At 50.9% G+C, this 20,185-nt stretch overlaps 1 protein-coding gene across 4 annotated transcripts in view; it reads left to right on the top strand.

Moving 5' to 3' along the window:
- LITAF (lipopolysaccharide induced TNF factor) overlaps positions 1–20,168 on the top strand; it is a 28,409-nt gene extending 8,241 nt beyond the window's left edge. For all 4 annotated transcript variants that reach the window (XM_045542603.1, XM_045542601.1, XM_045542605.1 and 1 more), the window contains exons 2-4: positions 13,962–14,186; positions 17,276–17,432; positions 19,882–20,168. In XM_045542603.1, the coding sequence (XP_045398559.1) occupies positions 13,967–14,186; positions 17,276–17,432; positions 19,882–19,990 (486 nt within the window). In that variant the 5' untranslated portion in view covers positions 13,962–13,966 and the 3' untranslated portion in view covers positions 19,991–20,168. The remainder of the gene's footprint in view (positions 1–13,961; positions 14,187–17,275; positions 17,433–19,881) is intronic.
- Positions 20,169–20,185: the final 17 nt, after the last annotated feature.

Raw genomic sequence — 20,185 nt, 5'->3', positions numbered from 1 at the left:
GATCACAGCACAAAATGCAGGAAAAAAGAACTTTATGTTGATAAATAGGATGTTGTTAGTACAAATTTGTGGGATGATATAGTGGGAGGGGTAGAGTGAGACTCTTCTCAGCAAATGGAAGTAATTAGCAGCTTTAATCACTCTGCAGAGTCGGGGACCCAGGGCCAGGTGCTGGGCAGGGGCAGGAGATGCAGTCATGGGACAAAGGGCTGTGACGATGATGCCACTTTCACCCAGAGGTGGGAAGGACATGGGAAGGGAGGCCTGGGGAGGACAGAGACAGGCTGGCAGAGGAGGCTTTTTTGTTTAATTAAAAAAAAAACCACATGTAATTTATTTGGTGAATATGAACTATTGCTATAGCTCAACATACAGAAGAGCAAGAAGAAAGTAAAAGTGAAAAGTGTTTGTCCCACTGCCTCCCCCAGCCCACTTCCTTCCCTCCCTGTAGGCCTTGATGTTATGTTTGGAGACGTTTATGCGTGTTATATAAAGACATATGTACACCCTCCTCCGTCACGCACAAGTGGTGGCACGCGACCAGCACTGTTCTGCCCTTCTCGTGACGCTGTATCTTGGAGATGATCACATTTCCGTACATAAAACTCTTCCTGTTCTGCTTTGGTGGCCGTTTGCCATTCCCTTGTGGGGATGGGCCCTCAGGGACCTACCCAGTGCCCTGCAGATGGATAGGCTTTTGCTGTTACCAGCAGTGTCGCAGTGGACACCCTGGATGCTTGTCATTTTGTCATTTCACTCATGTGCGGGGTGATCTCCAACACACATTGTTAGAGGAAGAACTGCTGGCCAAAGGACTTGTGCACATTACGTTTCGGTGGATGTTTCCATTGCGTGAGGCTTGGTTTGTCGATGCCCAGGCCAGCTCTGTGTGCTACCAAACGTTTTGCTGTTTGCGAGGTGATTGGGTGAAAAGTGATATCGTGGCATCAGTTGTGGGTTTTTTTTCTTGATCTTCTATTTGAGAATGGTTTTAAATGTACAGAAAAGTTGCGAGCCATGGCAGCTCATGCCTGTAATCCCCAGCACTTTGGGAAGTCGAGGCGGGAGGATCACTCGAGGCTGGGAGTTCGAGACCAGCCTGGACAACTTACCAAGACCCCATCTCAACAAAAAAATTTTTAAAAAACCTTAGCCAGGTGTGGTGGCACACACCTGTAGTCCCAGCTATTCTGGAGGCTGAGGCGAGAAGATCCCTTGAGCCCAGGAGTTCAGACCTATGATCGTGCCACTGCACTCCAGCCTGGGTGATAGAGCGAGACCCTGTCTCTTAAAAAACAAAAATTGAATTTTAAAAATGCACAGAAAAGTTGCCTAGTCAGTACAGAGAGCTCTCTTGTGCCCTCACCCAGCACCTTATCTCACAAGGGGACGTTTACCGCAACTAAGAAAGTGACATTGGTGCGTTACTGTTTGGATGTCACAGTTTTCCACCAGTGTCCTCTTTCTGTGCCAAGATCCTGTGTTGTACTCAGTCATGATGTCTCTCTGGTTGTCCTCTGGTCAATGACAGTTTCTCAGACTTTCCCTGTTTTCTGTGATCTTGATGGTTTTGAGGAGTGCTGGCCCGGTCCTCTGCGGCAAGTTTTCTCATGATTTGCCTGGGGCCGGGGGCCTGCGGGGGCGGGTGGGGGGGAGGAGGATCACAGAGGTGACACATTGGCAGGTACGTGGTGTCCATGCAACTTCTCACTGACAATAGTGAGCCCAACCATCTGTCCCCATGGAGTATCCCTGCATCTCCCAGCTCTTGGGAGGACTGAGCCTCTGAGGACTCAGGGTATTGTCCAGGGAAGGGTTGAGGTCAGCTTGGTGGGCTTGAGGTAGGGTCCCTGGGGGGGCTGAACAGGAAGTGTCTGGGAGGGGGTGGTGGCTGAGGGAGGGGGTGGCGGTGGTGCGGGCTGTGTGAAGTAGTGGACTTGGAGGAGAGGCAGGACACCAGCAGGGACCTGGGCTGAGGCCGGAGGGGAATTGCGTTTTTACATTTTTTGGAAACAGAGTCTCACTCTGTTGCCCAGGCTAGAGTGCCATGGCGTCAGCCTAGCTCACAGCAACCTCAAACTCCTGGGCTCAAGCAATCCTCCTGCCTCAGCCTCCTGAGTAGCTGGGACTACAGGCATGCGCCACCATGCCCAGCTAATTTTTTCTATATATTTTTAGTTGTCCAGCTAATTTCTATTTTTTAGTAGAGACGGGGTCTCGCTCAGGCTGGTCTCGAACTCCTGACCTCGAGCGATCCTCCCGCCTCGGCCTCCCAGAGTGCTAGGATTACAGGCGTGAGCCACAGCGCCCAGCCTCGTTTTTACATTTTGGTAAGCAAAGATCTGAGCCATTTTAAGGGGTCTCAGGAGAGGAGCCAGATGACAGTGCAGGATTGGCAAGAGGGGGACATGGTCCTCTGGAGACCGCAAGGGCCTGCTTGCATGTAGGGACGGCCACACTCAGGGGCTTGAAGTGTGCCTGAGCCAGAGGAGGGCGGACTGACGCCTGAAGGTTAGCCTGGGAGGTTGCGAGGGTCCGATCTCTGCTGGGGGCACCAGGGACCCCCACTGTGGAGGGGAGAGTCCCCCCTGAGAATCGTCAGGGCCAGTGAGTGGGGCATCCGGGCAGCCCAGGTGTGAGGCTGGGTGTGTTTCCTGTGGCCGCTGTCACACGTTACCACCAACTCAGTGGCTTAAATAACACGAATTCATCATCTTACGGTTCAGGAGGTCAGCTGTCCGCAGTGGGCCTCCCTGGGTTAACGTGAGGGTGTCAGCTCTGCCGGCTGCCTCTGGGCTCCGGGGGAGAAGCCCTTGCCTTGCCTTGTCCGGCTCCTGGAGGCCGCCTGTCCTCCTGGGCTCAGGGCCCCTCCCTCCGCCTTCAGAGCCAGCGGCGTGGCCTCTTCTCTGCCTCCCGCCCCCCTCTTATAAAGACCCTGTGGTTACATGGGGGCCCCGGGCTAATCCAGGCTAATCCCCCCATCTCAAGATCCTTAACTTAACCACAGGTGCAAAGTCCCTTTTACCATTTAAGGTCACATGTTCGTAGGTTCCAGGGATTAGGCTGGACCACTTTAGGGGGGTATTGCTCTGCCTGCCCCACTGGGGTAGGGCTGGGAGGCTCAGACAGCAGGGGATTTAGACAAACATGTGAATGTCTACCTGTGAAGCTGTGGGGGTGGCGGCCGTGGAACAGGAGTCCGTGCCTTGCAGCTCCTCCTGCCTCTCACAGCGAAGCCTCCCTGTGACCCTGGCCAAGCCACCCCCCCCCCCGGGATTTACTCTGCTTCCCTGGGAGTAATGACAGCTACGCTGTTCTAGTAACCCGCAGAGCCCACGTTCTGGGCACATCCCCTCACATTGTTATCACAGCAGCCTCGGCGGTGTAAGTGCTGTTGTGAACCCATTTTCCAGATGAGGAAACCCGAGGCGCAGAGAGATTCGGTGACACACCCCGGTTCGCGTAGCCTGGAAGTGGCAGAGTTGGGATTTGAACCGAGGAGGGTTGGTCCCAGAGTGTCTGCTCTTAAAGATTTGACCTGCTTTAAAGTTCCATCATCCTGACTTTTGACCCTTTTCATTCCCCTCTTGGTACCACCCTGCCCCCGTTCCTCCCTGCCTTCTCGCTAACTGAGTAACCCCTGGGTGTTCCGCGGGCCGCAATCCACGCCATTCCTGCTGTCCCCCAAGTTATGGGTGATGCGAATAACAGGGAGGCACAAGCAGGTGTTTCTGGAAATCCCAAGAGCTACGTTATCTTGGGCACCAGGCGGGGACGTCCGGCCTGTGTTGTCTCTGAGCCCGGTCGCCTCGGTCTCCCCACCAGGCAGTTCCTGATGGTTCTGCTGTGATGCCCTTTTTGCATCCTGTTAGTCGCGAGACCCGGGTCCCCAGCCTCGGGCACTGTCTGTCTGTCTGTCTGTCCCCCTCCCCTTTTGGGCCCTGCCTGCCTGTTGGTCATTTCAGCAGGAAGAGATGGGGTCCGGGAGGGAAAGGCCCCATGCTTAAGTCCCTCCTCTGCCGAGGGTGTGACAAGCACGAGGGTGGAGCTGCTTGCAGGGTGTGGACTGTGTCCCCTCCCTGTCCACACCTGCCAGCAGGCGTGTTGGCGTGTGTGGCATCTTGGGATGCACGCAGGTTAGAGCCTCAGAATCTGCGTGACACCCACGGGAAGGGACAGTGCTGTTTCTGGGGAGTGGGTGGACAAGCGGCTGCAGAACCACACCGAGGAGCAGGTGCGGGGCGCGGAGTGACAGGTGCTTTTGGGTTTGCTGGGTGGCGGCAGGGAGCCCGCTGGTGATTCAGGGTTTGAACGGATGACACGGTGGAAGGAACCACCCCTCTTTGCCCCTGTAGCTGGAAGCAGAAGCGGAAGGGATGCCGGCCCAAAGCGGGTGCCCCTCCCGCAGGCCGGGATGCCGCAGCTCCGTAAACCGGTGAGCTAGTCTGGAGGTTCGGAGATTGGGGCCTTTTTTCTGTCTGATTTTATCTTGCTCATGTTGGCACGCCTCCGCGCTCCCCCTCAAACTCTTGCACCCACGCCTTGACTTGCTCTCCTGCCTGGACTTCCCAGGGTGCCCCGTTGAGAAACAAACAGGAATCCCGGAGGAAACATGATTCCGGACTCGGTTCAGGGTTCCAGTCCTGCAGCATATTTGGCGGTGCGTTGGCATCTGAGCTGCAAATCCTCGTGGTACCTTGAGCGGAACTGCGAGGGCGTCTGTGTTGGGACTTCTCCTTCCATAAACACCTTGCTGTAAAAACTTGGTTTTCTCAGATTGTAGGTCGGGGCGGTGGGGGTGAGCTGCTGTCATTCATGTCTCCTGCCGTATCTTGATGCCATGCAAGCTGGGTCTTGGTGTCCTTTATATACCTAGGTGTTGTGTTCTACAAACATTTGTTGAAGTGCCCAACCTGTCCTGGTTTGTGTGAGACTTTTCCTGGATTTGGCACCAAAAGTCCCATATCCGGGGAAGCCCCTCTGTCCCAGGCAAACTGGGATGGCGGGTCACTCTGTGAAGCACCCATGATGTTTTGGGCCTAATTCTAGGTGCTGGGGATGCAGATTTTACTTCTAATTCCTGCCTTCATGGGGCCCACAGACCCGTCAGGAAGACAGACAAATAAAGTGCCCTGGGACAAGTAACAGCTGACACGCACTGAGTGCCTTGTGTCCCGTGTTGCTCTGGGTACTTTTTTGCAAGTGGATTCATTTAATTCTCCAAAGAGCCTTAGGAGAAAGACATTACTGGTGTGCCCATTTTACAGATGGGAAAACCGAGACACTAAAGTCATGTATCATGGCGTGGGGGAGCCCGGATGTGAACCCAGGTGGTCTGGCCCTAGTCCCAGCGCTCTCAACCTCTGTATCACACAGAGAGGCTCAAGGAGGAATGAATTCTCCCTGGGGAAGGCCAGAGAGGGCTTCTTGGAGGAGGTGATGGGCAAGCTGGAATGTGACAGGTGATGAAGAGTTTGCCAGACCCATTAGGAAGGAGGCAGATGGGGGGAGTCACAGAGGAAAGAGCACACCCGGGACATGTTTGGGGACATCTAAGCAAGGCACCAGTGGCAGGAGATGACATGAGAGACTGTGTAGGCAGCAGGGTACCAGTGTGTCCTGAGAATCCCCTCTGTCCCCCAAAACCAGGACCGTTAGTCACGCTTGTCCAGAGCATGACAAGGGGTGTCAGAAAGACCTGTGCGGACTGGATTTTAAGCAAACCGGGACCTCTGGATGGTCTGAGCTAAGGTCATGGACAACTTGGAGGCTTGAATTCAAGGCCTTGGCTTGGGCTAGGGAGATTAGAGATTTCTAGCAATGTCTTTTTCTTTCTTTTTATTGAAGTGAAATTCACGTAACATACAATTAACCATTTTAAACAATTCAGTGGCATTTAGCACATTCACAGTGTTGTGCAGCCACTCCCCTTATCTAGTTCTAGAACATCTTCATCATCCCCCAAAGACCCCCAGTATTAGCAGTCACTCCCCACGTCCTCCTGCCACCCTCCCTGCCATCCCTGGCCACCACTAACTTGCTTCCTGTCTCTATGAATTTCATATAGATGGACTCATTCCATAAGTAGCCTTTGGGGCTTTAGAGGTTCATTCCAGCGATGCCTGGAACCCGAATGGTCAGGGAGCAAGCTGGTGGTCGGCTCTCTCTGTCATCCTGGACTGGGATCCTTTCCTTTGAATGTGGGATTCGAGGCAGAACACCAAACCTCCGACCTGCCCCGTTTGGCAAACACCAAATGAGCCCCTGCCATGGGCACAGGAGGAGTCTATAAGGAGCTTGTGGTGAGCGCCTGAAATAGCAGCTCGCACTGGTCCATTCCAGGGACCAGGGAAGTCGGAGGCTGCTTAGGCCAAATTGTTAGGAAGCAGATCTGTTGCTGAAAGCAAAGTCCTTCCTGCAGTTTATTCCTACCCCCTGGGGTTTCAGGATCATCAGTTCATTAATGTCACTTCAGGGTGCTGAAGGTGGCTTGGTCTGACAGCTTCTCTGCAGGGTTTACAGGGTTTTCCCCTCTGCCTTCAACAGTATGATATTAAAAAACCGAAACTGAGTTGCTTTCAGTTGGCAAGGGCCCCCCTCCCCACCTGCCCCCGCCTCCCAGGCCTTTGCCTGTTGCTGGGGTTGGAGCAGGTGGCTGAGATATCCCAGCACCATGCAGGTTGCTTTAAAAATGCAGCTTTGGATGCTCAGCATCTCAGGAATTCTGAGCTCTCCTCCTTCCATCACTGGTCTCCCCAGAATGGGAGGGAAGAGCTTTGTGAACAGCCACGCTTGGCCCTGTTTACTAAGAAGCAGGTCAATTTGATTTGCAAAGCGCTCAGTGACAAAATGAGTTGCCATCCATAATTGGCAGGTGTGGTTTTTTGTCATTTCTTGGGTGTGTGGCTTAAAGCATGTGGTGCGCACATCTGTGTGTGTGTGTGTTTGTGTGTGTGTGTCGGGGAGGCAGAGAGGTGGCGCCACACCAGTTCCGCTGTGCTGCTTCCACCGAAGCTTTATTTTTGTTTCATGTTTTGTTTGAGGGGTGAGTTGTGCAAAACCAGGCTGTGATTGTGTTTGGACCTCCAAGCCCAGAGGTGTTTTGGTGAGGCCTAAAGAGCTCTGGGGTCTGATGGACGTGGGTTCAAACCCCAGCCCTGCCACTTTCTGGCTGTGTGAATTTGGACAAGCAGCTTAACCTGCCGGGGCCCCTGTCTTTTCATTTGTACATCGGGATGATAATGATAATTTCTGTCTCACCCATGCGAGTTACGTGGGATGGTGATGCGTGTAAGGGGGTGACAGACAGAGCCCAATAAGGTTCATCTTAATGCATCTGGGGCTCAGGGTTGGGCGGGGTTATTGAGGAGACGGGTAGCAGAATGATCAGGCCAGAACCTCTGGACTCAAAGCAGATGCACAATTAAGGTTTCAAGAAGCCTGGTTACCTGGTGCCTCGTAGCACCGTTCACTTCTTCCCAGGCCGAGGACACAGCATCTTCGCCGCCGGAAGCCCCAGACATGGGTGTAGAGAATGGGCTCCCAGAGGGGGACACCAAGGAGTGACCCATGGCAGGGAAGCAGTGGACTCCAGCCAGCCCAGCCTGCCTGGCCCCCGGACAACAGAGGGGAGTGTCCACCAGGCTGCCAGCCTCACCCTGCCCTGGGTGGGCTTGTTCCCGGAAGTTCAGCACTTGGCCCTGAGGTTACTTTAGCAGAATGAGGACGAGTGGTTTGAGGAAAAGGAAAGAGAAGTTTATTATTTTTGCTGGCAAATGAGGAGGATGGCAGACTCTCCTCTTAAAGTACCATTGTCCTCACTGTAAGCAGAAATACAGAGCTTTTAAAGGGAGGTTTCAGCTTCAGGCTGTTTATAGCTGATGGCTCCGATTGACCCCATCTCCATGTCCAGATTGTTGTGACCTCTGCACAATCTGTGACCTCTTCTGCCAGGACAATTCTGTTGCACCATGTCCTGTGGTACAAAAACCAAAGAACACTCCCCTCTGCCTCTGATTACTGGCTTCCGGCAGCAATGCAGGTTTTTGTTCCCCAAAAGGGTGAGGGGGTTTTAAAGAGACAGCTTGGAACACATTTTTGCTTTCTTTCAGGCCTTGGCCTTTGTGACAGGCTCATGAGATTAACTCATGCCAGGGAGCTGCGCCTGCCCCGGGAGGAAAACACAGATGTGAGGGCTGCCAGGACTTGGGCAATAAAAGGTCAAAGGGCGCTCGGACGATTGCATTCATGACAGCAAGCAAAGAGAGGCATTTTAGAAATATTAAATGAATAAATGTTGGTGACTTAGAAAATTCATTCGGCCCAAACTCCCCATTCTGCACACCGTGTGTTCTCAACAGGGCACCCCAGGGTGTGAGAATTGGTGACGGATTAGAGCAAAACTAAACAAAACAAAAAAACAACTTAGATATTACAGTGGTTGTTCGTGGCCCTCAAAGCTCAAACCCAGGCCGAGCACGGTGGCTCACACCTGTAACCCTAGCACTCTGGGAGGCTGAGGCGGGTGGATCGCTCGAGGTCAGGAGTTCGAGACCAGCCTGAGCAAGAGCGAGACCCCGTCTCTACTAAAAATAGAAAGAAATTATCTGGCCAACTAAAAATCTATATAGAAAAAGTTAGCTGGGCGTGGTGGCGCATGCCCGTAGTCCCAGCTACTCGGGAGGCTGAGGCAGGAGGATTGCTTAAGCCCAGGAGTCTGAGGTTGCTGTGAGCTAGGCTGACGCCATGGCACTCTAGCCTGGGCAACAAAGCGAGACTCTGTCTCAAAAAAAAAAAAGCTCAAACCCTACCCAACAAAATCTTATTTCTTAGTGTTTGATTTCTCTTGTTATGCAGAAATTCAATTATATTTAAATTAATTAATTAAATTTAAATAGAATTGAATTTTTGCCCTTGGAATGGGCAGCCGTAATGAAAACAAGACAGAGGAATGCTGCTCTGTGCAGGAGCTCCATGAGTGAGCTGCTCCCAGACGTGTTCCTGTAGGGGGCTGTGATCAATATCAGCATTCCCCAGAATATCAATTACCGAGCAGATCATTGAGACTGAGAGTGAGGGAGATTTTCAGCTAGAAGAGACCCCAGAGTCCCAGATGGCATTATTAACAGATGAGAAAGTGCAGGCCGGGATTACACTGCATCCTGGGCGGCTTTCTGAATCCAAGCCCAAATTGTCCATCAGATCAGAAATGCCTCCTGGTCCTTTCTGTTCCCAGCGATCACATTTGACTAGTTAATTTCTGGGCTCCAGTGCAGCCTGGAAATGCGGGGCCCCTTGCACAGAAAGTATTGAGAGCTGCAAGATGACAGCAGCAGAGCATGAAACCAAGCGGGCTCGGGTCCCTTCTGAGTCTAGCGCCCCATGAAGCTAACCTGGTCCCAGACCCGTGAAGCCAGCCCTGGTCACGTTTTCCATATTCAAAAGATGGATTTGGAATGCCTCTCTCTGGATTTGGAAATAGCTAATATGAGCCGTCCTGAGATGGTGAAAACAGAAATCTTCAACCCTTTGCATTTTCTTGATGGACTTTGGGAAGTGTGGACGTTGGGGGCATCACCCCCTCCAACCCATTCTTTTAAATAGACAATTGAATGCCACCCTCAGGGGCCTAATGACAAAGTTAAACAGCTGGGGAAAGAGGAAGGAGGCTTCCGTGTTTATTCCTTTATCCCCCCACCCCAAGCAAAGCTCCATGTAACTATGGCAACCTGGATTGTGCAGGGGCAGCCCGACTTGATCAGTGTGGTGACTGCCTAACCTCCCAGGGCCACCAAAGGGATTCTCTGAGGCTGCACTTTCGTGTGGCAAAACCGTGGCTTGGCTGTTCTGGTAAACTCTGAAATGCTTTCCTATGGTTTCCAGTTTGTTCCAGAAAGGGGCAAGTATCAGACCTAATTGCTAGGGCGTCAGCGCCCAGTGGCCTGAACTTGGGTGATGAAGCTTCTATGGAGACAGCGTGGAGAGTGTGTGTGCGTGTGCGTGCATGTGTGTGTTGGGGTGAGGGGGACTCATTGCTGTACTTTAGAGTTTCATAGTAGGGGAGTTCAACGGAAAAGAAGCCAAAGTCTGTAAAATAATTTGAAGAGGTTTATTCTGAGCCACATTTGAGGACCATGACCCAGAGCCACGCCCAAGAAGCCTTGAGCAAGTGGACTCGCTGTGGCTGGGTGTACATTTCAGAGAGACAGGGGTTATAGGTAAAGTCATAAATCAACACGTGGAAGGTGTACATTGGTTTGGCCCAAAGAGGTGGGCCATCTCGAAGGTGGGGGGAGGCTTACAGGATATAGGTTGGTTTACAGACTTTTTGACTTGTAAACTGGTTAAAGAAATGGAGCTTTGTGTAACAGCTTGGAATGCTTTAAGTGAAGATAACGAAGTCTGTTAAACAGAGACAAGCTACTGGCCATTTATTTGTTGTGTAAATTGAGGACCTGCAGGTGTGTCTTCGGCAGCCTCAGCCCTGTTAATGGATTACAAAGAATGTCTCCAAGAAGGGAGGGGACATGACCAGGCATGTCTGACCTCCCTTCTCATGGCTGGCAATTCAATTTTAGGGTACCCCTTGGCCAAGAGGGGTCCATTCAGTCAGCCGGAGCGGGGAGCCTTAAGGTTTTATTTTAGTTCACAGGGAGATGAGGAGGGTTGAGCAGATCCTGTCTGGAATGGCGGGGGAGTGGGGAGGTGGCCTCCTGTGCCCCGGGGAAGGCAGCTTAAAGAGAAATGGGGGAAAAAAGGAAAAAGAAATGGGACTCAATGGAGTGGCACTTCCTGGCCTTGGGCTCCGAGGGAAGGAAGGCCAGGAAGGCCGTGGAATTTATTTAGAAATACTTTCAAGGCAGCAGGTTGTAAGTATTTTACTGTTTTGGCCAGTGGCTCTTGTTCTTTTCAGAATTATAAATGTGTTTATGTGGCTGTTTGATCCGAAAGCAAGCAGGGCTCTAAAGAGGCAGCTCTTGAGGGTCTAGAAAGACACGACCGCGTGAACGATGATCCTCAGTCAATAAATGGGGTTGGCTGTGGGCAAGTCCTCAATTTCCAGGGGCAACTCAGGCCCTTTGGTTCTTTAAAGGTCACAGAGAGAAGGCTCCCCTCCCCCCGTCCCTTGACTCTTTAAAAAACGAAATTTTCTCAGTTTTGGAGGAGACGCAGTGGTTTCTGAAGTAGAGGAATTAATTCCGCTACTGGGGTGAGTCATTGCCTCTCGGAGCTTTGCACCGAATGGTTCGCGCAGCTTAGGGTACCCCGAGGCCCCGTTCCCCCCTCCCCAAGCGCTCCCCGTCGGGATCTCTGCCAGCAGGGCTATTTTAGGATTTCTGCACACCCCGGCGTGGTCCCGCAATTATTTATATGAGTCACTTTTCATAATAAATCGTGTAGGCAGGTCTGGGTCTGTCTTTTTCCCTGAAACGGGAAGGGACAGCAAGTTCTAGATGTTCAACACGGATGTAAGTTTCTCCAGAGCACCGGGGTGGTCATATTGTTCCTTTTGCTGGAAGTTTCCACAAGCCCAGTCAAGATGCGTGGGTGTGCTGGGGGCCATCTGGAAAGGACATCAGCTGACTTTGGGGATGAGCTGGGACTGACATCTGTGGCCCTCTTCTGCATTTCTGTTCCCGTATGTCGGAGGAAACTGGCAGCGTGCCTCAAACCAGTGTTCACTGTTGGTCTCATTTTTAAACCTGAACCTGTTTTCACAAACGCCTCCATGATCTCACCCTGCCTCTCTGCCCACCGGCTTAACGCCCCCCTCCTCCTCCTCTTCCTCCTCCTCCTCTCTCCTCCTCTCTCCTCCCCTCTCCTCCCTCCTCCTCCTCCTCCTCCTCCCCCCTCCTCCTCCCCCCCTCCCTCCTCCTCCTCCCCCCCTCCTCCTCCTCCCTCCTCCATAGATGGGCCTCTCCCCCCACCCCCCGCTACACAGCAGGGGGCCTTTGCAGGTTTTGTCTTTTTTCCTCTTGCAGACCTTCTGTTTCCTCTGCCCTCTCTGAAGTTGGACCCTTCCTCTTCTCTTATAACCTTCTGTGGATCACAGCATCGCTGTGCATTAGAACCAGGAAGTGAGCTTCATAGGTAATTTTAAATTATTTTAGCAAGCCACATTTAAAAAACACAAAGAACAAGGTGACATTAACTGTAACAATACATTTTACCTAACTCCATATATCGAACCTATGATCATTTCAACCTATGATCAATATAAAAATTATTTTAATGTGGTATTTTACATTCAGTTTTTCCTACTAAATTTTTTGAAGTCCAGGGTGTATTTTACAATGACATCCTGCCCAAATTGGATGCTACATTTTTATCAAAAACATTCTGATCGATATACAGAGTTGGTAAAATTCACTGTTGAAAAAGTAGATTCACAGACCCAGGTTGGCCCAGGCTTACATACAACCTTTCCAAGAGCTGAATTGGGTATTAATTTTTAAATTTAAATTGCTGAAACATAAATACCATTAAAAATTCAGTTCGTCACTCACACTAGCCACATTTCAAGTGCCCGGCAGCTCCATGTGTCGGGTGGCTGCTCTACTGGGACTGTATATACGTCACATTGTCATCACAGAAGATTCTATTAGCACTGTCTGATGGAATAAAGTGTGAACACCTCCAAGGACTTTCAGAGCTTTCTAGAACCTATCTGTCTTTCTTTATTGACTTTGTTTAACCATGCTCACGTCCACCTGCCACCACTTCCACTTGCAGATGTCCTTTCTTGGATTGCTCTAGAGAAGTGTCCTTCGGGCTTGGTTTGCAGGCATAGCTCTGAGACGGATTCTCCCCTTGTCCCCACAGCAGAAGCCATAGCCGCCTCTGCGTCCCACGAGTTCTGGAAAACGAGGCAGGGCGTGGGGGGAGAGGCGCAGGCCTGCCCGAGCCCCGCGGCGTGGCTCGCTGCCCCCGTTTCTCCCAAGACACGTTTGAATGGCTCTTGTAACGCAGCCTGAGCCCTGCCCGGGTGGAAACACAGCCACACAAAGGACAGCACTGTGTCCGCCTCCAGCTGGCCCGGGGTTGCCGAGCGCGGACCGGCAGGCGGGAACACACCCTGGGCACGGGGTGTAATTCTAGGCGGGCAACAGCTCTGCCTGGGCGGGAGGATCCTTTCTTTGCCCTCACAAAAGGAAATATGTGTCTGCTTGTCCTGGGACTCATTTTTCAAAATGGGAGCTGGTGGGTATGTGTGTTTCCCTTTTTTAAAAAAAAACTATAACATGCAAAAAAGTATGCACATCTTAATTAATTCTACAACTCGGGAATTTTCACTAAGAGAACATACTCGTGTAACCAGCTCCCAGGTGAAGGACAGAGAATAGGACCCCCACCCCGAGACCCTTCCAGATTCTTGTCCTCCTCCCAAGCATAACCACCTTCCTGATTGCTAGCCCTGTGGGTTCCTTTTGCCTGTTTCTGAACTTCATGTAAGTGGCATCGTACAGTGTGAGTTTTGTTTCTGGTATCTGGCTTCCTGTGCTCAGGGCTTTACTTGCGATAGTTTGTGGTTGGTTTTCGGATGCCTCTGTGTTTTCCGTGACGTGAAACAGTCAGTGAAAACCACAGTGGTTAAGAAAAGAAAAAGAAACACTAGATACGGAAGATAGGTCATTCATTGTCAGGTAATGGTTTGAGTAATGAAAAAGGAACTGCTCAAATTGGGTTAAAGTTTCTCTCTTGGGATTTTCTAGGTTTTGGTGACTTTTGGTAGTAATGGTTTACTTTTTAGCTTGATGCAGGGAATCCCTTGTTAGGGTGGTAATTCTGGGGTCTTGAAGGAATGTTAACTCCCTTTCTGGCTTTTGGACAGGGCTGGACACAAGTCATTTCCTGAGATTTTTTTGTTTGCCACGTAGAAAATTTAAAGATTGGGAGGAAGAGAGAGAGAAGGGGAGAGATCAATTGAACTTCTTATCCAGTGTGTTCTGTTTTTGCTCCAGGTAAAATGTCGGTTCCAGGACCTTACCAGGCAGCCGCTGGGCCTTCCTCGGTGCCGACCGCGCCCCCGTCCTATGAAGAGACGGTGGCCGTCAACAATTACTACCCCACGCCTCCAGCACCCGTGCCTGGGCCAACTACGGGGCTCATGACAGGCCCGGATGGGAAGGGCATGAATCCTCCTTCGTATTACACCCAGCCGGTGCCGGTCCCCAATGCCAATGCAAGTACGTGCAGCTTCCCAGGCCCCCTTTCACACCCCCTCGGCCCTCCACCCCGGCCATGCCTCCGTGCGGATCAGGAGAGCCGCCGAAGTGACTCTGCCGGAGAGTCTAAGTGAAGTGCCAGTCTGCCCAACTTCACCGCTTGCCCTGAAATTTCACATTTAGTCTTTTAGGCTCCATGTTAGTGAGGCTCATGGCTTTTCCATAATAAAATATGGTTTAGGATCTTTCCCAGGTTCACCGTACATTAATCATTTGGCACATCTCACAGGCACAACCCACTGTCCCAGAGAAATTTGGGCAGGGGAGTTTGTGTTTTAACGTTCCCACCCTTCCTGCTGAGGTTTGATGGGGAAACTGTGTCCTGAAGCCAGGGCTGGGTAGGAACAGGGAGAAGAGACAGCCCCAAGTGGGAAATGGGTGGCTGTGTTTTCACACCAGCTCCGCATCAGGGCAGTTTGTTCCTCTGCCTTTGAGCACCTTCATGGTCCTTGCCCTTTGGTTCTTCCTGCTGCCCAGGTGCAGCCGGGCGTGTAGCTGACTCAGTGTCACAAGCAGTTCAGGAAGAAATCTTTAGCTCTAAGAGTGGGCCTGTGAATCAGACTGCCTGTGTTCATTTAACCTTGTGCCTCAGTTTCCTCATCTGTAAAATAGGACCCAAGTACCTATGTCAGTGGGTTGTTAAGATGAAATAAAGTTCTATGGGCCAAGCACAGAATAATCATTTGATGAGAGTGAATGCTTATTGTGCTCAAGTTTTTTTGACCCCTTGAGTCTGAAGAGGATGAGATAATGACTTTACACTCTCAGAGCAGCTGTGATCCATAAATAACTTATTCTTGAACCCAAAAAATACTTAACAGAATTTACATGTAAGTGCTAATGTATGCATCATTACTGCTTTTCTGGAAGGAAGATCTTTCTGTGAGTATTATTAAGTTCGGTTAACTCTGGGCAGTAATTTCCCCCTAATACCTAGGTTTATGTAAATGGCATTCTAACAGAATGAAGTCACTTTGACAGAAATATGAGCCTAAGAACTGAAGTACTTAACGATTCCCGTCACTCTGGGTTCTCTTCTGATCATGGTGAACGTCTGTACATGTTTTCACATAGTTTTCTCTTAGTAGCATTTGTTCTTATATCAACACAGTTCACCAACTTGTCATCTTAAAGAGCTGGGTCTGCATTTACTGGTTTGGTAAACTCTACCCTTATCATCGGGTGCTGGAGTTCATCCAGGAACCCTGGTGAAAACAGTGGATTGTTTATCAAGAGTTTCCACGGCTGGGTGCGGTGGCTCATGCCTGTAATCCTAGCACTCTGGGAGGCCGAGGCGGGAGGATTGCTTGAGCTCAGGAGTTCGAGACCAGCCTGAGCAAGAGTGAGACCCCTGTCTATACTAAAAATAGAAAAAATTTGCTAGGTGTAGTGGCGCACGCTTGTAGTCCCAGCTACTCAGGAGGCTGAGGCAGGAGGATGGCTTGAGCCCAGGAGTTTGAGGTTGCTGTGAGCTATGATGACACTACTGCACTCCAGCCTGGTTGACAGAATGAGACTCTGTTGCCAAAAAATAAAAAAAAAAAAAAAAGAAAAGTTTTCCAGCATGGTGTGAGACTCATTATAATCCTTATCTCATTTAATCCTTGTCAGTACTCTGTTACTTCCATTTTTTAAATAACAGCTCGATTGAGATAATATGTCACGTGCTATAAAGTTCACTCTTTTAAAGTCTACAATTCAGACGTTTTTAGCATATTCACAGGGTTGGGCAACTGTCCACACTATCCAATTCCAGAACATTCCGTCACCCCTGGCAGCACCCCTGTGCCCATTAGCAGCCATGCCCCTTCCCCTCCTCCTAGGCCCGGGCTCTGCCAGTCTGTGGGTGAGGAATGTTGAGGCTAACCCTGTCATACCACTGGTTCTCTAATTGCCATCTGCAGACCACCGTAGCAGAACCACTCGGGGAGCTTACAACAGCTTGGGGACCCTGCCCCAGGCCTGCTAAATCAGACTCTTGGGGGTGGGGCTCAGGGATCTGCATTCTCAGTATGGTCCCCCCACGATTCTATGGGCAGTTGAGTTTGAACGCCTGGTGTAGCTGAGAGCCTCTCAGGTGATCATTCTGGAAATCTGCCACTGTTTCCTCCTCTCTTTTTGTCATTTTTCTTCTTGTTTTTTATTGTGGCAGAATACACATAATATTAATAAAGTCTACTTTTTTATTTTTTTAAGAGACAGGGTCTTGCTCTGTCACCTAGACAGGCACAATCATAGCTCACTGTAACCTCAAATTCCTGGGCTCCAGTGATCCTCCTGCCTCGGTTTCCCAAGTAGCTGGGACTATAGGCATGCATCACCGCGCCTGGCTGATTTTTTAATTTTTTGTGGAGATAGGGGTCTCACTATGTTGCCCAGACTGGTCTCAAACTCCCGGCCTCAAGTGACCCTCTCGCCTTGGCCTCCCAAAATGCTGGGATTACAGGCGTGAGCCATTGTGCCTGGCATAAATTCTACCCTTTCAGCTGTTTTTAAGTACAGTTTGGTGGCGTTAAGTACATGACACTGTCGTGCAGCCATCACCACCATCCATCTCCAGAATTTTTTCCATCTTCCCAAACTGAAACTCTGGACCCCTTCAACAGTAACTCCCCTGTCCCCTCCCCCAATCCCTGCCCCCAGGGCTCTACTTTCCCCCTCTGCGTTTGACTGCTCTAGGGGCCTCACAGAAAGGAGCCCTGCAGTGTTTGTCCTTCTGGGACTGGCTTAGTTCACACCATGTTCTCAGATTTCATCCCTGCTGTGGCAGGGGTCAAATTTCCTTCCTTTATTATTTTTTTTAAATTTCCTTCCTTTTTAAGGCTGAGTAATATTCTGTTGTAGAGATCGGCCACGTTGTGTTTACCCATCCATCCGTCACTGCACACCTGGGCTCCTCCTTTCCCCATTTTGGCTGTCGTGAATAACTCACCTGTGGACGTGGGTGTACAAATATTTGCAGGAGTCCCTACGTTTACCTTTTTGTCACTTCATGAATGCCGTTTGCCCTGTTCCCTGAGCAGCCTGTTTGTCCTCTTTCCTCCCACCAGTCGCTGTGCAGACGGTCTACGTGCAGCAGCCCGTCTCCTTTTTCGACCACCCTGTGCAGATGTGCTGTCCTTCCTGCAACAAGATGATCGTGACTCAGCTGTCCTACAACGCCGGTGCCCTCACCTGGCTGTCCTGCGGGAGCCTGTGCCTGCTGGGGTGAGTCTGCCGCCCGCCTGGCTCTCCTGCCCCTCTTTCCAGGGGTGGGGGTGGGGGTGGGGTTCCTCAGCTGCACCATGATTGACGTTCAGGGCCAGGTGCCGCTATGTCGTGGGGGACCATCCTGTGCATGGTAGGATGTTGAGTTGCGTCCCTGGCCCTAACCCACTTGATCCGGGAACACCCCTCTCCCCAGTCTTGTAACCAAAAATGCCCCCTGCGGGGCAGAATCGTCCCCAGTTGAAAACCACTGCTCTGAAGCATCTCAACACCTGGAAATGGCTGTTCCTTCATCATCCTGCTTATCTGCTGACACCACTCGCTGCTTGTAGGGACACGTGTGGCAGCTGCTTACATCTGTGCAGGGCAACACCCTCAGGGATGTCTGTTTCTTCTAGAATTTCATGACCGAAATAACAAGGTTTGCCTGACTCTGGGAGAAGCTTTAAACAATCTGTACATTAAAATTCTTCACGGTAATCTCTTCAAAACAACAACGTACCCTTTTATGACCTGGAGGCTTTTTGCCATTGCCTATGTGCGGGAATTGTATAAATATTTACGTCTGCACCATGGGCGTTACATTTAAAGAGATAATAATTTCTGTTCTAGGAGAAAAAACAATTGCAACTTTTTTCCCCAGGCAGGTCAAAGTAGCCTCCTTATTCCTGGCCGTGTGCGAGTGACTGAGAAAACCCTGAAAAGTCCCATTTTTTTCCTTGAAGGAAACTATATTTGTGAGTTTCCTTTGCTGGCGACTTGAGGTCGGGAAGGAGCAATATTTCTTTTCCTAAGTTCAAAGAGAGGCTCCAAGCCCCCGAGCGCTTAATTGACTTTGTAAGGTCCCACATTAAGTGGGAAGAGAGGGGCTGGACCCGGTTTCTTGGCACCTAACTCCTGTCCTGCCCGTAGGGCTCCACTGCTCACTGCTGTTTTCGTTGTCCAGGCAGAAAATGCAAGTTCGTTGTCTCTGGACATTTATGTTAAAAACTCATTTTTGTCTTTGAAATCAAGGGAAAGGCAGAATAGAAATAGAAACTCCTGTTGCGTGTTTGCCTCTGCTCCTCTGGCAGGCTTTCTCTTCCTCTTTTCGTCCCTTCCCTAAACGCAGCAGAGCTGATTCAAACCCTGCCCCTCACTTGCTGTGTGACCCTGTGCACGTGACTTCACCTCTCTGTGCTTCAGTTTCCTCATCCATAAACTGGGATCGATAACACCCCCTCGAGAGGGTTGCGATAACACCCCCTCAAGAGGGTTGCGGAGGATAAAATAAGTCTGTGTGTGGTGTTGCCTGGGGCTGTGCCTACACACCTGTAAGCTACAGTTCGGGATTGTCGCTAGGTGGGTGGGCTGCCCTTGTTTGAACCCTGGGCAGCTTAGGCAATAGGAGGAAATTTCTTTCACGAGATAGCTTCCTCCTCAGAATATTTCCAGATTCCACTTTATGTAAATCAACGCCTTCCTGTAAGATGTTGAATCTTAAGTAGGTTTTTGGCAAGCGCGAGTTGTGAGGCCGTGGGAAGTTCCTGCCCGTGTGTGCCGGGACGGAGTATGTAGGTTGAGGGGTGTTGATATTATTTGGGGAACTCTGTTTGGTTGCTGTAAGAAGCAGCTTCAGCCGTTCTGTATGGAAAAGCGATCAGTAAGACGGGGCCCTGGGGCCAGATCTAAACAGACACCGGTTGTGAGTTTTATTCGGACACAGTCACGTCCATTTGTTTACGAATTCTCTGCGATTGTTTTTTCACTACGAGGGTGGAGTGTGGAGTTGCGTAGTTGCAACGGAGACTCCATGGCCCGTGCAGACTAAAGTAGGTATATCTCGCCCTCCCAAAAGAGTTCACCAACCCCAATCTAAGACTTTGAAAAATTCCCAAATGACCCAAGATTTGAAAATGCACCCAGGACAGTCTGTCTATCGGGGGAACCTTGGCCTTGGGTTGGTGTGTTCGCTTCCTAGGGCTGCTGTAAGAAATGACTATAAACCTGGTGGTTTACGGCAACAGCAACCTATCCTGTCACCGTTCTGGAGGCCAGGTGTCCAAGATGGAAACGTGGGCAGGGTCACGCTCCCACCACAGGGTCCAGGGAAGAATCCTTCTTTGCATCTTGTGGCGTCTGGTGGCTGCGAGTGTTTCTTGGCTTGTGGCTGTGTCACTGCAGTCTCTGCCTCCATTTTCACGTGGCCGTATTCCCCTGTGTCTCTTTATGTCCCTTCTGCTTCTCCTAAGGTACCAGTCATGGGGTTTAGGGGGTCCCCCTGGGTAATCCAGGGTGGTCCCACCTTGAGATCCTTAAGTATGTTGCAAAGACCCTTCTTACAAATTAGGTCACATTCGTAGGTTCCGGGGTCAGGACGTGGCCATATGTTTTTGGTGGCTTTTGGTGGCCCCGCTACATGCTGCTGCCGTCAGTAACGTGCTCCGCATGCGGCTCTTTGTTTTCCCAGGTGCGTAGCGGGCTGCTGCTTCATCCCCTTCTGCGTGGACGCGCTGCAGGACGTGGACCACTACTGTCCCAACTGCAAAGCTCTCCTGGGCACCTACAAGCGTTTGTAGGACTCAGCCGGACGTGGAGGGAGCTGGGTGCTGCAGGAATTCCCTTCTGACTCTCGTCCAGCCCCGCCCGTGGTGGAGGTTCTGCTCCGGTTGTCTCAGCTCTCCAGGGGGCCCACCTTCATGTCTTCTTTTGGGGGGAAAAATGTCACAAAACTAACAAACCTCCAAACCCCAGAAATTGCTGCTTGGAGGCGT

Source organism: Lemur catta, chromosome 2, assembly GCF_020740605.2.
Source record: "Lemur catta isolate mLemCat1 chromosome 2, mLemCat1.pri, whole genome shotgun sequence".
Taxonomy (NCBI): domain Eukaryota; kingdom Metazoa; phylum Chordata; class Mammalia; order Primates; family Lemuridae; genus Lemur; species Lemur catta.
The sequence above is the reverse complement of the archived record's forward strand: the minus strand, read 5'-3'. Positions and strand labels throughout refer to the sequence as shown.